General features: G+C 39.1%; 2 protein-coding genes across 4 annotated transcripts in view; one reads left to right on the top strand and one right to left on the bottom strand.

Moving 5' to 3' along the window:
• pkn3 (protein kinase N3) overlaps nt 1–9,564 on the top strand; it is a 22,742-nt gene extending 13,178 nt beyond the window's left edge. For all 3 annotated transcript variants that reach the window (XM_053617988.1, XM_053617990.1, XM_053617989.1), the window contains 13 exons: nt 283–358; nt 648–864; nt 1,074–1,167; nt 1,271–1,332; nt 1,511–1,580; nt 1,679–1,770; nt 4,119–4,295; nt 5,015–5,077; nt 5,184–5,260; nt 5,683–5,825; nt 6,796–6,903; nt 7,204–7,284; nt 7,377–9,564. In XM_053617988.1, the coding sequence (XP_053473963.1) occupies nt 283–358; nt 648–864; nt 1,074–1,167; nt 1,271–1,332; nt 1,511–1,580; nt 1,679–1,770; nt 4,119–4,295; nt 5,015–5,077; nt 5,184–5,260; nt 5,683–5,825; nt 6,796–6,903; nt 7,204–7,284; nt 7,377–7,577 (1,461 nt within the window). In that variant the 3' untranslated portion in view covers nt 7,578–9,564. The remainder of the gene's footprint in view (nt 1–282; nt 359–647; nt 865–1,073; nt 1,168–1,270; nt 1,333–1,510; nt 1,581–1,678; nt 1,771–4,118; nt 4,296–5,014; nt 5,078–5,183; nt 5,261–5,682; nt 5,826–6,795; nt 6,904–7,203; nt 7,285–7,376) is intronic.
• zdhhc12b (zinc finger DHHC-type palmitoyltransferase 12b) lies at nt 9,541–17,518 on the bottom strand. Its single transcript, XM_053617992.1, has 5 exons — nt 17,033–17,518; nt 15,186–15,325; nt 13,089–13,178; nt 12,830–12,996; nt 9,541–12,226 (listed from the first exon to the last, which is right to left on the bottom strand). The coding sequence occupies exons 1-5, from the start codon at nt 17,187–17,189 to the stop codon at nt 11,911–11,913; spliced, it is 870 nt and encodes a 289-aa protein (XP_053473967.1). The 5' UTR covers nt 17,190–17,518; the 3' UTR covers nt 9,541–11,910.

Below are 17,518 nucleotides of genomic sequence, written 5' to 3'. Positions count from 1 at the left end.
TATGTTATTTCATTATGTTAGCTTTATCACACATTTTAGCCTGGTCAATTATGATTCCTTGCAGTCAAAACATGGGACTGAGTAGCACACGAGCTTTTTCTTGCCTTGTGGGCTAGCTAATGAATTTCTCATTTGTCCATTCCTGTTATTGCTATGTGGCTGGCCACTTCGTCATTGCTTAAGTAAATCGGATCCAAATTCTCTCAAGTATATTTTTTTATTATTATTATTATTTAAAAACATTTATTTATTTATTTATTTCCATTTGTCATTGGACTGCAGGTGAGATTCATCAACCCTGTTATTGAGCGGCACCCGAAGCTACAGCGACAGAAGCGTATATTCCCCAAAGAGAAAGGTATATTTATTTATACATTACTTATTAGTGGTACACATTGCCTTTGTCGCAGTAGCTGTGTCTAGTAGCACAGTCTAACAGACTTCCAGTTTTGCGTAAACATACATTTTTGATCTTGTTTCAGTACAGGGAAATGTCCAATCGTCTGTAGTAATCATACATACACTAGAGATACACTGGATGGAGATTAGGCTGAAAACTGCTGGAGTATCCCTTTAAAACATTCCAACACATAGCAGCCTTAAGATAGTTACGTGATTTTATATAAGAACTTTTATTTTCCTTTTAGGTAAAAACTTCTTACGGGCAGCACAGATGAACATGAACTTCGCCACATGGGGCCGACTGATGATGAGCGTGTTGCCACCGTGCAGCAGCACTATTACTGCTCTGAGCCCCCCGCTGGCCTCCACTGACCTGCCCTCTCCACCGCCACCACAAGAGCCTGATCTCACCTCCCCTCCATCTGTAGGAAAAACCTCTAACTCCACCCCTCCTCCACCAGGGTGAGTTCAGAATCCTGGTCTTACAGCTGTTTTTTTTTAATGAGCTAATGTGCCATCATTAATACGGTTATCGAAATATAACAACATGCCATTATTTCAGATTTTTTTTGCGCCTTGGTTTATCATCACACTCCTGCTGTTGTACTGCATACTATATGAATATTGATCCTCTTAGGTTGTGTGATTGGCTAAATGCTTTCTGCTTTTAGAGACTCGGCAATCATCAAACTGAACTTCAGCGAGGAGCGACCACCCAAACCCCCTCGTCTCTACCTGGCAAAGGCAGAGAGTCCTGCGTCCATGGTAAACTCACACTCATGCGTTCGCTGGTTTTAAGTATACTGATTACAAGTGCCTCATACTTGTTTAGGATCGGATATGTCACTGTTCTTGTATGTTTATGTAGAACTTGAAGGGTAACCAAGCTGAAGATTGTAGAGGCAGAGCTGTGCTGAAGAACATTACTAAGTAAGCACCATCTGTACAACAGAGCAAACTGTCTCTGTCTATCACATTCACACTTCACACTTTTTCCTCCTATACACATTTTATTTCATCACTCTTCAGTTTTTAATGCCTTCCTTTCTATACATCTCAACTTCTCAGTTCACACAACCTAACAGTCTGTCTCCTGTTTCTATTTCAGGCAAACACATGAGCTGCAAATGGATGATTTTTTCTGGATCTCTGTCCTTGGTAGAGGCCACTTTGGAAAGGTATATCCTCCCAGCCCTCAGCTAATCTTTTCAGCATTTAACCTGTTGTTTTCAGGACCAGTGCAATGAAGTTTTCCTCTCTGTGCTATTATTTTTAGGTGTTGCTAGCAGAGTATAAGAGCACAGGGAAGCTGTACGCCATCAAAGCCTTGAAGAAAGGGGATGTGGTGACACGTGATGAAGTAGACAGGTGACTGAACCGTGGTCTGTGACGTTACAGAAGTGTAGACTCCATCAAAAACATATAGATAGGTTAAGAATACTATCAAGCTACAACCCTATTAGAAAGGGGGGGGAAAAAGTACAGTGACTTGGTACAGCAACAAAAAAAACATAAAATAAATTAGTGCTTCCTAAAGCACATAGTGAAGGATTAGGTCTTCAGTCTTAATTCGAAGGCTGTCAGAGACTGAGCTGTTTAGAAATCCAGAGACACAATAGCAAAGAGTCTTGATGCGTATTTCGACTGATAGTCGGTTGAGTCGAGCAATGCTAGAGGCTCAAAGGGAACATGTTGTAGAGCTGGCCATTAGGTAAGTAGTGGTTGGTCTGTTTTTTCGTTTTGTAGGTAAGCATCAGTGTTTTAAATCTTATTGGGCAGCTACAGGAAGCCAGTGGAGGAAAAGCAGCAGTGGGGTGATGCAGGAAAAATGTAAATGATTAGTTATTAGTGGCGTTGTTGAGCATTGTTTGTAATTTTCTGTAATTGCTTTTCTGGAAAAGTTTCTTGAAAGTTTGTGAGCCCTGTAGAATTTTCTATATTTCCTAAGTCCTAAAAGTAGATAGAGAACCCAATTAAACAAAAGAGGCAAAATATTATACTTGGCCGTTTACTTATTGAAGAAAATGATCCAATATTACATATCTGTGAGTGGCAAATGTATATGAACCTTTGCTTTCAGTATCTGGTGTGACCCCCTTGCGCAGCAATAACTGCAACTAAGCGTTTCCAGTAAGTGTTGATCAGTCCTGCACATCGGCTTGGAGGAAGTTTAGCCCATCCCTCAGTACATCTTCAACTCTGGGATGTTGGTTTGTTTCCTCACATGAACTGCTTTCTTCAGGTTATTCCACAACATTTCTACTGGATTAAGGTCAGGACTTTGACTTGGCCGTTCGACCAGTCTTTACTAAAACAACTTGTGCTTAGGGTCGCTGTCTTGCTGCATGACCCACTTTCTATTGGGATTCAGTTCATGGACAAAGGTCCTGACATTTTCCTTTAGAATTCTCTGGTATAATTCAGAATTCATTGTTCCATCTATGATGGCAAGTCGTCCTGTCCCAGGTGCAGCAAAACCGGCTGAAACCATGATACTATCACCACCATGTTTCACAGCTTCCTCATTCCCTACCTGAATTTGGGAAATTGTTACACTATGGTTTTTGTTGGTTTTTTTTCCTTCTTTTTCTCATGTTTCTACGATAATATTTCAGTAAGTTATAAGCTGAAATAGACTGAAAACATAAGTTGCATTGCTGGCGAAGCAGTGATCCCCGGGGCGGTGGCCAAATCTGACATTCATCAAATGGCTGTGAAGAAAGTATTGAAGCCTGTCATCAAAGGGCTGTCAGTCACTCAAACTGGGCACATGTGATGTCAAGCCATAGAAATCCATTTTTTCCACTTCATTTTTTTTTTTTTTTTTTTGAAGTAATGTTTCTCTTTGTTGCATTGTTTGATACAAGAGACATAAATATAAACGGGCTGAGTGTACAAGTTTCTTATTCATTTAGATAGGCATCAAAATGGTAGGCCTTTGGATGTTGGATATATGTCCCACACTGCGCACACAAACGTATGACTTGTCCCACAATTTGGTCTGTTTGCATCTGGTCAACCTAACCACTCCTAATAACAATGCTCTTGAATTTCCTCTATTTGTACACAATCTGTCTGACTGTGGATTGGTGGAGTCCAAGATCTTTAGAGATGGTTTTGTAACCTTTTCCAGTCTGATGAGCATCAACAACTCTTTTTCTGAGATCCTCAGAAATCTCCTTTGTTCGTGCCATGATACACTTCCACAAACACGTGTTGTGAAGAGCAGGGATCCATCACTCACACCTGATTTGTCATCCCAACCTGAGAACACCTGACTCTAATTTCACCTTCAAATTAACTGCTAATCCTGGAGGTTCACATGCTTTTGCCACTCACAGATATGTAATATTGGATGATTTTTCTCAATAAGTAAATGACCAATTATACATTTTTTTTTGGTCTCATTTGTTTATTTGGGATGTTTGTGTCTACTTTTAGGACTTGTGTGAAAATCTGATGTTTTAGGTCATTTATGCAGAGATGTAGAAAATTCAAAAGGGTTTGCAAACTTTCAAGCACCACTCTCTAACTGAAGTTTTAAAGTACAGCTTATTTCTGGTCTTTTCTCTTGTACACTACAAACGCATTAAATAAAAATTTTATTGAAAAGTGCTCTTAATTACTTGCATGTATTTGATTTGATTTTAAGCACACTTTTTTTTTTTTTTTCTTATTCCACTGTTTTTATATTGTGGCATGTTTTTTCCCATCAGTCTGATGTGTGAGAAGAGGATTTTTGAGACCATTAATGCATCCAGACACCCATTTCTTGTCAACCTTCATGGCTGCTTCCAGACCAGTGACCATGTGTGTTTTGTTATGGAGTACTCACCCGGAGGTGACCTGATGACCCACATACATGCCAACATCTTCACTGAACGCCAGGCCCGGTATATATTATACAAACGCGCTTAAATGCAGCCATGCATGCAACTACTTCTACATACACCTTTATCCACTAATGCATATCTAAATGCTGTTATTACATACCTGTGCATCTCACGTCAATAAGGATTCTATTATAAATAAATGCCAAATAAAACTTTTAATTACCCTGGAGCTGCAAGGCTAATGGAGCTAACAAATAAATAATAGAAGTAAATCTCATCCGAAATCTTTTCTGTAAATATATGGTACAAAGAACATCTAGGTCTTCAGTAATTTAACATAAGCTGTTAGAAATGTGAACGTTAATGTAGTTCCATTTTGAACTTAAATGGTTAAATGTGAACTATATAATATTCTTATTAAACAATAAAATTATGGAGCATGTGGTATACAAAATTGGGAAGTTTTTTTTTTATTATTCAGAAATATTTGGGAGCGTTAGACTTCCATTAATTTTTAGCAGCTCACAGCTCAAGTGCAAAACTGAGCAAGCAAAACATCAGACAGCAAACGTGACATGTCTTGGCAGGTGGAATACGTTTTGAGTAATATTTTTCTACCTTAAAGCAGAAAAACCACTGTAAACAAAGAAAAAAGGTGCTAATATGATCACTTTCTTCACACGTGATCCTATGAATCACAAAACAACATAAAAATAGATCTGTTATATCTGTGTTTACATAACCAATCTGATTTAAAGCTTCCGTTATGTTCCGGGCAGATTTTATGCTGCCTGTGTACTCCTGGGTCTTGAGTTCCTGCACCAGAACAAAATTGTTTACCGGTAAATGTTCTCTTTATGAACTTGATTTTTTTTCTTTTCTTTTTTTTTTAAATATAGCCTGAGTCACTTTAAAGTAAATGCTGAATTCCATTACATCCTTCAACAGGGACCTGAAACTGGACAATCTTTTAATGGATGCTGATGGCTTTGTGAGAATAGCAGATTTTGGACTTTGCAAAGAAGGTAATGCTAATCATTGGTGGATTGGATTTTTTAAAAGTGTGTTTGTATCTCAGAAGGTTACAACACCACGGCACCACGTTATAATGTATTTATGCCATGTAACAACAAATATGTATTGATAAAGTGAAAGTATGAGCAGTTCTGAAAAATGTTGTGTATTGATTTTCATATTGTGCCAAAAACATGTGGGTACGTTTTATTTTTTTTATTAATTTTTTTTTTAATAACAATGTTGCTCACCTAGATTTCTTTTGATTTCTTTCTTTTAATTATTTTATATAAGCTCATCAGCACTGATACAGATCGAGTGTTGCATTAAAGGAGAGAATTCCACAAAATTGATCATTTGTATTCACTAACGTTTTCATAGAGAAATTGGGCATTAGTGACCGAGTACAGTTTTTGTTTTACGCTCTCTTCAGGAATGGGACATGGCGACCGTACGTCCACTTTCTGTGGAACTCCAGAATTCTTGGCCCCTGAGGTTTTGACGGACAGCACTTATACCCGCGCTGTGGACTGGTGGGGCCTCGGCGTGCTCCTCTACGAGATGCTAGTTGGAGAGGTCTGTTCAAGCATAGCTTTCTGTTTAAAAACCAGATTTTTTTTATAAATAATTCATATGAAAATATCAACAGTGTAACACTGACCATCCAGTGATATGCAGTCTAGCTTCAAAATTAGCTTTAGATGAAAAACTTCCCTGTAGCCTCAGGGCATGTTTGCCACATTTATTTAGGAACAGTGAACTTTATTAGACTTCTAGATGCTTTATCAGTGCTTTATCTCTGTTGATAATGGAGCTGAAAATGGCATTTACAGCTTCCTCTTCCATTTCTCTGTAATTTGAGCAGTGCTTAGTTGAAAATGAGATTCATTGCAGCAAAATGCGGTTAGGAAACTAAAGAGCCATATGATTGGGCCAAAATTTACTTGAGGGAAGGCGTTGTTGTGATATCATGTTCTAACTAATTTGCATGAAATTGAGATCACACTTCTTTATTGAGTGTTGTGAACATCCTTACCAACCCTTTAAGGGTTAATGTTTAAAAAAAAAAAAGTGTATATTATGTGTATATAAAATGTATATTTAAAAAAAAATTATAATTGTAAGGTCTAGAAAGGAAGTCATAATATTTGAGAATTGCTGGTTTGGTTGTTTGGTAGTCTTAAATCTGGCAATAAACAAAATAGTGAGCAAATTGAATTACTTACCATTCCCTGAGAGAACTTGGTTATCGAAGAACACTCCTCAATGCTTTCTAGTTGCATGCGAGTTTAATTCTAAAAAATACTAAATGAAATCCTGAGTGAGTAAATTTCATATTTATCATATCTGATCATAAACAGCTTTGATGTGACTTTTATTAATGATTCTGACGGCACATGTGGTGTCAGCCTGCCTAGATAAAATATAACCTCTTTGAGGGAAATGAATGTGCTGGCAATAAAATGCATAGTCACTGCCGAAAAAAACATCACTATCTGACATACATAACCATAATGCTAGCTATCCCTCTGTTCCTCCCTCTCAGTCTCCGTTCCCAGGGGATGACGAGGAGGAAGTGTTTGACAGCATAGTAAACGATGAAGTGCGTTACCCCAGGTTTCTCTCCCCAGAGTCAGTCTCCCTCATTCAGAAGGTATGTGTGCATGTCCATCTCTTTCTCTTTTCCGTAGCATCCTAATACTTTCAGACAGGATTATAAAATGGCAAGACTCCCCAAATAGTATTGATTTTTTTTTTTTCCCCCAGAGATACAGATGATATTTACTTATATGCTCCATTTAAACTGTTACTGCATTTGCAAAGCCTATGGCAGTGTGTCTGATGATGGCAATGAAAGCATAATATGACTTGTTCTAGTAGTTTGTTGTTTTTTCACTGCCTAGTGGTTTAGTAAATTAATGTTTTTAGTGGCATTTGCTCATCTTTCTCACAGCTGCTGCAGAAAAACCCAGAAAAGCGGCTCGGTGCTGGAGAGCAGGACGCTAATGAGGTGAAAAGGCACAGATTCTTTCAGGTGACCTTCCTGCACACTCGGTACACACCTTTTGTAAATAGTGACCAATAATAGATCATGTCGGTACACTGAGTCGTTTTGTAACCGCACAGGGAGTGGACTGGGAAGCCTTGCTAGCCAAGCGAGTGAAGCCTCCGTATCTGCCGAGCATCAAAGCCCCGGGTGACGTGAGCAATTTTGACGAGGAGTTCACACGCCTAAAGCCTGTACTCACCCCTCCACACACACCCTTCTTCCTCACAGCCGAGCAGCAGGAGATCTTCGCAGATTTCGATTTCTCCTCGCTTCACTGACTGCCTGAGACTTGATGGCCAAGCGGAACCACGACACATCGAGGCTCTGTCCTAATCCTGCCCGAGCCCTTTCTTTTCTTTCTTTCTTTCTTTCTTTCTTTCTTTCTTTCTCTCTACCTATGCAGTTGAACCAAGTGAAGCTGATTTACTGTCACAAGGCTGTGTGCTTTTCTGCTACTGGCTGCTGCACTAGTGTGCTTGAGCTACATCTGAGTTTCTTCTGATGAAGGAAAGCAGCATTTGGAGTGTTGCTGTAACTCGCTGCTGTTTTGCCTCCGAAATGAAAGAGAACCTGTCATCACTGTGAGCTAAGCTTTTTCCTGTCCTGCAATGCATTGCTACTAATTGCCTGTGTGTGGGTGTGGGTGTGTCTGCTCTTATAGAAGAACAACCATGCTGAATGTAATTTTCACTTTTACTTTTAGCCGCCACAAAGGGCTAGTGTGCCTGCAGGTTTTTGTTCCAGTTCATTCAGTAATCAATAATCAACTATTAGGTGTGGATCCTTCTTGGTTGGTATGAAAACCTGAGCTCTGGTGCACTAGAGTCTTGTACTGTCTGCACACATGACCTCAGTTTTGTTCAAACGAAGCCACCAGTCATTGCTCGTTACATTTATCCTTTTTCAAATTCATCATAGATTCTGCAGTCAGTGCAGTCGGAGGTCTTGGAGCTGTAGAGCTTTGATGCGCTCTTGCGCTGAAGCCGAGTAGAAAATGAAATGTTGGTCATGTAGGTATTTGTGAGTGACATTTTTAAGGAAGGAAGCTTTGTATGTAGAAGCACCAGATGTTGTTTATGGCTATTATGACCAAAAGCTTCAAAAAGGTAAATGTAATCTAAACTCACCTCTATCCATTGCATCTGTAGTGTATGTGAGATTGACCACAGACAAGACGTTTTTCTGTACTCGTTACTGTTCATTGGCGGCAGAGTTACCTAGTGGGTAGCGTCGCCCTCCGCACAGCTCCAGGGTTGTTGAGGTATGCAGGTAGATGGATTATATATGTGTTAGCTATGCGAAAATTTTAAACACCCCTTGGTGTTTCTGGGCATATCTCCAGATCCACAGCAAGCCTGACCAGGATCAAGCAGTTACTGAAGATGAATAATACCTTTTTATAATCGAAGTCTAAGGACAACTGCTGAATCCTGAATATCTGTATAACTCTAAAACGATTAATTATACTGATTTATAACGTCATTTTCCAAATACCCTTGACTGAAGGTTGCATGAAAGTGTTCTACATTTCGCATAAATATTTATTGACAGAATTCAACAACTGCTCTGAGACACTTTTTTTTTTTTCTTCCTGTTTTCTCAGCACATGAAAACATATATAAAATTATTGTCTGTAGTAATCTTGCACATATAGATGGTGGATGAAGTCTCATATCTAGTTAAGAACACAAACTTTATTGATTTCAAAATCTTAGTGTACCTTTTAAACCTCATGATGATCAGGATGTTTAAGTGCATACAAGTTGTTGGTTTTTTTTTTTGTTTTGTTAACTGGGATTACTTGCTCACTGGAATCCAAAGTAACCTACGTACTTTTCCAGACCACAGTTTAAATAATCACATGACTGTTCGAACATGCCATAATTTTATATCGTACCTTTAGGCCAATTAAATCTAATAATGTTGTCCACTGATGCTGTGTGTGTGTGTGTGTGTGTGTGTGGCATTTACAATCCAGCTATGTTGATTTGAAGCATCTAAAGTGTTTGTGGCCTCTCGGCTGTGAAGCGAGCCTTGTATCTTTGCTGTACTCTAAACTGTAAACATCCTGTAGTGCATTTGTCTATATTTGTTACATTTTTGCTGTTAGACGCTATGACGCAGAGTTCTGAAGTAATGGTTTACTTTTGAACAGTGATACTGTGAGCAGAAACACTAAAGTATTGAAATTGGACTTTCCCTTTATACATGCCAAATGAAGGAAAAAAAGAAATCCAAACATAATGGAAGGGGATGAATGTATTTTCACAAATAAAATACAATATGACTACATTTGTTCGGTTTATTGAATACTGCCACTGCGAGTCTACATCATTGCATGTCACAAAAACATTGCATAAGCAACTTTAGCAAAGCCAAGTTAAGTCTAGTGGAATTCAGCACAAATACTGAAACGAACAGTCGAGTGCAAATTCATTGGAAGTGACTTTAAAAGGAGAATTAAATAGTTATTGCTTGCTCCTTTTTAAGGATTTAAAACAGCTTTATATTGCACAGAAGACATTCTAATGGTTTGATCTATAAAGGAGCGACAGTACAGACTGTATTGCAACCATTCAACAAACATCATTACAAAATGGGTTAAAAACTAAAAACTTTCAAGACCATACACATGCTCTTTTTTAAATTGCTTATTTGATAGATAGTATGAAAAGAACAGGCTATATTTATACAAAAATAATAGTTCGGCTTGTAGTTTGTTTTATATGTTTTTTTTAAAAATTCTTATATATAATATATATATATACACAAACCCTGTGTGACTGCTAGTGGGATTTTTATAGAAAGCTGTTTTTGTGGCATTATTAAATACTTTAATATTTTCAGTAAGTGTAATTTCATATGGCTGAAATTTAAGAAGGTACCGGTACAGGGATTTACTGATCTGATTGTCAATTTCTCAAACAACAGAAAACAGCAACATTTTATATAAAAACAAGTCAATCAAATGGAACTTAAAGTACATTGTCTCTGAGGGCTCTGAGTTTTGCAGTGGTCTATGATTTCACCCAGTCGTCAGAGGATTGCAAGGATGAATTTTAATGATTTCACAGCTGTTCATGATGAGTCCATAAGAGTTTAAGTGCACCTCAAATGAACTATATTCTCACACCCAGAGGAGTTACAGTATTCTTGTACAATATAAACAGAGATGATCAGTAATTCAGTAATCAACTGATTTTCATGATGCCTAGATGTTTATGGACTCTTAATAGCAGCTGACTCTGTCAGCCAACTACTATGTATGTTTGGCCCTAACAGCGTTGTGATTATTACATCATACTTTGTGTTTATAGTTAATCATGTTGTGAAACATCCATAAAAAAAAGTTAGTTCCTGCAATAGGGCTATAAACCGTTGTTCCCCCTCTTCCCCCCCCTACCCAAGTTAACAAGTTAATCAGACAAATAAATTGCAGCTTATAATTGGAAAGTGCAAATCCACGCTGCCACTGCAGACTTCGTCCAAAAATGCTAAATAAACATCTCCTCACAGAAAACTGCACCATATCAACAAATTTATGTAGTGAATCCACCATACAAGTGCCATAGTTGTTACTATAGAAACGAGAAGATTAGAACAAGCGCATTAACTAGATCAGAATCGTGAATTCAACAGCTGTGTTATAATATGAAAAAAGCAGCTGGTACAAATGTTCATTCTGCAGTTGGGATAGCAGATCACTGAATTCTGCTCTGCATGCAATCATATCAGCTGGCTAAGTACAGGTATTTAACTATGGTGAAGGAATTCTGCCTTAATACTAGTGTACCTGCTTGCTAATACAACTAGGTTTTCTACCTCTACTGTTCAGCTACAAAGCAGTACCAAATAATCTGATATTACAGCTGCAGTATGTCTCAGCCACTTTGTTCATATTGACGAGTGCTTTATGTGACGCTTTTTCTACTGAAACATGCTTAATTTAGGGGTTATCCAAATATCCACTAAAATGACCCAATAAAAATTGTTAAAAAAAAAAAAAAAAAAGTTTAATTAGTACGCTTTGTGCTTCCCAAACTGAAGTGTCTAAAAACTACAGAGGGAGCTGATGGTGTAAAATCTACCCTGTCTTTACTGTCACATTAAGTGATGTGCTCCTTGGCGTCCGCTTGCTTTATTTTACAGACGTTCCTTTGTGCCATAGCAAAACACGACACGAGGTAATCTTGAGTTAGTTAGAGAACGGAGTTAGTAATAAAATGACTCTTTGTAGCCCAATCGTCATAGGAAAACAAGCATTAATATTGGCGCTTGCTTAAAAAAATTATTCGTTCTCACATTGCTGAAACATTCTTAACTTTTAAGGATTAAGTTTAAAAAGTGCAGCTGCAACTTGATAAGAAAATTTCCTACAGATCTATTCAGAGGAAAAGCAGCAGTCCAAACCTCTTGATCATATCAGACTTGCTATACGTGAGGCTCTATATGGTTCTAACTACAACTATGTCCATGCAATCGAGAATCATTAAAGTTCTGGATCAATAATAGGAATGTGTTTGGAACTGTATTTCTAACCAAGACATAATGTTTTTGTTTACTTGGCTATGTTACCGTAAAATGTTCCAATCACTCGGTCGGGGTTGTGCTTTAAGCGGGATCGCAGCCTTGCCTGAAGTACGCCTGCTCCCACACCACCGTGCTCCACACGCAGAAGAAGCTCCACAGGTTGCGCAAGGTCCCACGGTCGAAGGGATTCTCGTCAACGCCGCAGTGTTTGAGGTAGGAGATGCGATGGCGTGACATGAACTCCCAGGTGGTGGTGTTCAAAGACACCAGGTAAAGGTGGGAGCCCAGGAGGAGCAGCACGGTGAACGCCAGTAGCGCCACCACAGCGCACGTCACCAGCAGCACACTGTTCGATTTCAGCCACACCTGCCACGTCGCAGCATCACTGAACCCTGACCTAAATATGGATTAACACATCATTCTGGTTCCTCTGTAACATGACAAGCTGCATCATGTTCCTCAACGTTACATTTACACTATAAATGGATCAAAAGTATGTAGTGTTCATTAATAAATGTAAAATTGAAATCATCGGAGTGGTATAAGAGGAATAAAAAACACTGGCACGTATTGGAAAGAAATAAACTTTGTGATAGTAACTCTGCTTTGTGTTGGGCCACATCACACCACCCTGTTGTTGATCATTTTCCTTTTTTACCACAGTGCTGTTGAATTTGTGAAGGTGACATTTATTTAACGTTTATTGAAGGAGTCTCCAGTATCAGTGCTTTCTAACAGTCAGACATGAGAAAGTCTTGATACCACGATGTACTACGTGTCATTCATTAATAAATTAAAAACCGTAATCACTGGGACGTTGCTGTGGTAAAAGAGGAATAAAAATAAATAAATCAATCAACAGTAATATCACTTTGGGCCAGGCCACATCTCGCCACCATGTGTGTTGGTGATTATTTTCCCATAACAGCATGCTCCAATGTGTTTTATTCCTTCACATAATTTAGGACCATGTTGTGTTTGCTTTGATACAGACACTCACCAGGCCATGTGTAGCCCCCAGAGCAGCACGACGAACTGCACAGCCAAGTAAAGCACAAACCAGCGATGGTTCCTCTCCCCTACGCAGTTCTCGATCCATGGACAATGATGATCATAGCGACGCACGCAGTGCTGACACGTCTGGCAGTGCTTGGATCTCATCGGTTGCTGTGAGAGGAGCATGTACAGCAAGAATAAACCATGCTTAGTCACATGTTATTGCAAGAATCAGCTTAATTTATTGCAACACACACAAACACCTGTAACAGGCAATGGCCACAGCGACGCTGACGGAATGGTTTGATTTGGGGAATCATGTCCTGTTGCTCCTCGGTGATGCCAAGAGCGAACTGAAACAGAGTGAGTGTCACAGCGTTGTAATAAAAACAGCAGAGTAACCAGCAGGGAGAGTAAACCTCAAGCTTCCACATGTTTCTGATACTCAAGGCAATTCAATATTAGACAGTACCACAATATGATTCAATTTAGTAGCCTCCAATAGATATGTGACTAGGGTAGGCCTGCTGTTCATTTGTGAATAACAATGATGTAGAGAAGGACTATTGTGTGGATCATAGATATGTGCAAATCTGCATGCTAGACTCTTAAATTATTGATACATTGATTTAAAAATATGAATTATTTGGTACACATCAGTTGTAGGACATAAGCCTGTTATGTAAAATAGCTTCCTTACTTATCCTTCTAATGTTTACTTATCCTTCTGTGCTTGAATTTGCAATTGTTTACTAAAAAACAAAACAAAACTCAATTTATATATTTCGAGGCCTATTCGAGGCGCACCACTACTGGTGCGTATTCATTTCATTAGCATCAACTCCTCACCTCATCATCAACAGGCCACGCTGGTAAAGGAAAATAATCAATGATAAGGCGACATCATGCCAAAGTGAATTATTTTACGAAGTGTTTTATTCCCCTTATACCGCAGCAGTTTGCCAGTGTTTACAATTTTATTAATTAAAGAACAGCATGCCATACTTTTAATCAGACTTTACTTGTGGAAAATCCACAAAACAAGTTGGATCCTGTTTTCACATCCATTCTAATAAACACACACCAGCCTCTGGTATAAAGCGCTCACACTGGAGACTCCTTCCATAAATGTTAAATAAACATCTCCTTACAGAAACTTCTCCATGCCAACAAATTATGTTTTTCATTTACAATAAATGTACAACTCATTTTAAAAAGCTGTTTAATAGCCTTAGATTAGTGGAGTGTCCTCCATAGTCACTGTGAATTAACTATTTCTATAGAAATGACAACATATTACAACAAGTGCACTAATAAAGCTGTGATTTGAATTACAAACTGTCAGAGCTCCTGTTATAGAAAATGAATCAGCACCTCCTGACCAATCATATTTGAGAATTAAATAGTGCTGTGGTACAATATTTATACTTTTTTTTTTTTTTTTTTTTTTTTAAAGAAGTATGTATTGTGCATTAATATTCTTGACTAACTTTATGTTTTTTATTTTTATTTTATACATTTCATATCCAAGCCATGGCTTCTGTTGGCTAAATCTGACGACTGCAGGGCTGCAACTGGAAACTACAGGCTTCTAACCTGACTGTTACAAATGCAATTACAGCTGTAAATAGGATATAACAACCCTCAAGGACTGGCCTTGAAAAGCAAGAAATCAGCCAAGGCTTCCTGGTATTATAAAAACTAAATCTGTCATGTTCAAGTTAACCAAATAATTTATTGCATAAGCTTATTTTGGTTTTAGTGCTGCATGTTTGTGCATCCTATAATAAGCATATAATTTTTTTTTTTTTAAACCCCCAAAAAACCTTAGAAACATGACTGAATTGCAATACTGCCATACAGCAGATCTAGCTAAGCTTCTTTGTTTCTTGTTAACACTTCTCCAGTTTCTCCAATTAGCTCTGATCCTTTTCCTTAAAAGAAATCTCAAAAAACTTCCACAGATTCAACAGCAGGGGTGGGATCAGTTTTGGGAGATTTGTGGCTGGTGAGTTTACACTACAGCTATAGTTTTCTAACGTGGATTAAGTGAATGAACAGTCCAGCAATGGTCACTGGTGCAGCCGCCTCTTTGGGAAGCCCTTCTGACTCACAAAGTAGTCTTTTTGTTGTTGAGGCAGTGAGGCGCAAAGCCGCCAAATCACACTCTGTCTATGTCCCCCAGTAAGCAGAGTAAGACACGATGTTTTTTCATCTTGTTCAGTCTTTGTGTATTAGCAATGGGTGTTATATGAAAGACACATGAGTCACTAGCTGCTGTTCATATCATCGTAATGAAGCCAGGTTGCAGGTTTGGATCAGAAAGCAGAATAACCCGAGTGTGTATGAAAAGCTATTACCTGTAGGTCGCAGTCATCAGCCAGCACGAACCCGGGATCCATTAGTGACACAGCAAAGTAGAGCAGCACGGAAAGCAGCACGAGCAGCACGAAGAGTATGGGCAGCGTGAGTCGGCCCGCTTCTTCCTCTCTGCGGAGATCTGCTCAAGAAAAACAACAAAACTCCTGATATTTTAACAGAAAACTGCTCTTTGCATGTATATATACACCTTTCTGCTATTTCTGACCAGATACACTAATACGGCCAAAAGCATGTGGACACCCGACCACGACCCCCATGACCATGACTTCTTCAGACTTTTGCCACAAAGTTGGAAGCACATGATTCCCTAGAATATCTTCAATATTTGAGATATCAGTGCCTGATCTCACTAAAGGCTGAATGAGGAAAAATCCGCAAGCAACATTCCAAAATCTAGTGAGCCTTCCGAGAAGAGCACACATAGTCAGGTTTCCACATACTTTTTTTTTTTTGAGTATTATTTCAGTATTATTTCAGTGGTGGCTCATTCTAGGCACGAAACTAGTCATACTAACTCGGTAGTGTGTGTGTGTGTGTGATGCTGGCATGAATGTATGCATGCAAGGGTCACTGCTGGACTCTAGCTAACAGTGGTGCTGTGCTCAGACAATGCCAGTAATAGTCTATAATCTCTACCTACGAGGTAACTAATGTAAACGTGTGCATTAACGTGGGGCAGTATAAATACAGTATTTAAAACCCTAACTACACCGCAGTGCCTGAAGCACTCCTACCTGCACGACATGCACTACCACGTTCACCACAAAACAGTAAGTAATTGTGATCAGGATCGTCCTGTGGTGGTTTCTTTCCACTGATGGAGGTAGTGCATGGTGATTAACAAATCATACATAGCAAGCATCCGATGGACGACTAGACATATACGATTACAAAGTGCACATATATAGCAGGTGTACCTGATAAAATAGCCAATGATTGTAGGTGTAAGTAATAAACTGGCATCTGCATGAAGTTATCCTGTTTACTGTAACTCGACATGTTTAAGATTGGAAATGGTCTGCACTTATATAGCGCTTTCTTAACCTTAGCAGCTAAAGTGCTTTACACTGTGTCTCATTCACACACACACACACACACACACACACACACACACACACCAATGGTAGCAGAGCTGCCATGCAAGGTGCTAGCTTGCCATCGGGAGAAACTTAGGGTTCAGGACACTTCGGCACGTGGAGTCACATGGGCCAGAAATCAAACTGCCAACCCTACGACTAGTGGACAACCCGCTCTACCACCTGAGACACAGCCGCCCTGAAAAAATACCACACAATGTTTGTTTTATTTGTTTAACTGTCCAGTTTGGATGAGTCTCTGCCCGCTGTAGCCTCATATTCCTCTTCTTGATTGACAGGAGTGGAACCTGATGACGTCTTCTGATGTTGTAGACCATCCTCCTTACAGTTTGATGCTTTTCTGCTCACCACGGTTGTAAAGAGTGGTTATTTGAGTTACTGTAGCATTCTCTTTGACCTCTCCCATCAACAAGGCGTTTCCACCTGCAGAACTGCCGCTTACTGAATGTTTTTTGTTTTGTTTTGTTTTCCACACCACTCTGTACAACTCTAGAGATGGTTGTGTGTGAAAATCCCAGGAGATCAGCAGTTTCTGAAATACTAAGACCAGCCTGTCTGACACCAACAACCATGCCACGGTGAACGTCACTGAGACCGCATTCCCCTATATTTTGATGTTTGACTGGATATCTGCATGAACGAGCAGGGGGTAGAGGTGTTCCTGATAAAGTGTCTGTGAGTGTATGTGATATAAATGGTACAAATATAAATATAAAAGATGGACTTACCGGTGTCGTGCACGAAGAGAATCAGCGTTATAACCCATGTCAGGAAAACATGAGCGGTTCTGACGAGAAATCCTGAGCCGAACACATTTTTAAACATCCTAGCATACTTAGACGTACATTTTACACACCTAATAATAAAAGTATTTCGTACCACCATCGAATAAACATCACAATTCGGAGAAAGTACAGCTTCCAAAGCAGAAGAATGTACTTCCGTTGTTTAAGTCATGGCTCAGCTACTGCGGCTCAGATTTCATAAACACTGGCTCGTTTACTCGTCACTGTAAAGCCGGATGTTCAGTCCCAGGACGTTGTGCGAGACAGAGTTATTAATTACCCGAATATATACTACACATATTCAAATCAAATGCTTTGTTTACAACGCTTTATTTTCGGTTATAACGGCTCTTCGATTCGGTTGCTTCTTGTTGGTTACTTCCGCTCCCCAGGGCTGCTGTCAAAATGGGCGCCTACTATTGGTCAAGA

Source organism: Ictalurus furcatus, chromosome 28, assembly GCF_023375685.1.
Source record: "Ictalurus furcatus strain D&B chromosome 28, Billie_1.0, whole genome shotgun sequence".
Lineage (NCBI taxonomy): Eukaryota > Metazoa > Chordata > Actinopteri > Siluriformes > Ictaluridae > Ictalurus > Ictalurus furcatus.
Note: the sequence above shows the minus strand (reverse complement) of the source record. Positions and strands in the feature narration are given on the sequence as shown.

What these genes read in the sequence shown, in the direction of transcription:
- zdhhc12b (XM_053617992.1), bottom strand. Translation starts at nt 17,189, where the DNA reads ATGGTGGTACGAAATACTTTTATTATTAGGTGTGTAAAATGTACGTCT. An exon ending in TCTCTTCGTGCACGACACCG is followed by an intron (nt 15,326 to 17,032) that starts GTAAGTCCATCT and finishes TTTCTTGAGCAG; the next exon opens with ATCTCCGCAGAGAGGAAGAA. An exon ending in TGGGGGCTACACATGGCCTG is followed by an intron (nt 12,227 to 12,829) that starts GTGAGTGTCTGT and finishes ATCCATATTTAG; the next exon opens with GTCAGGGTTCAGTGATGCTG.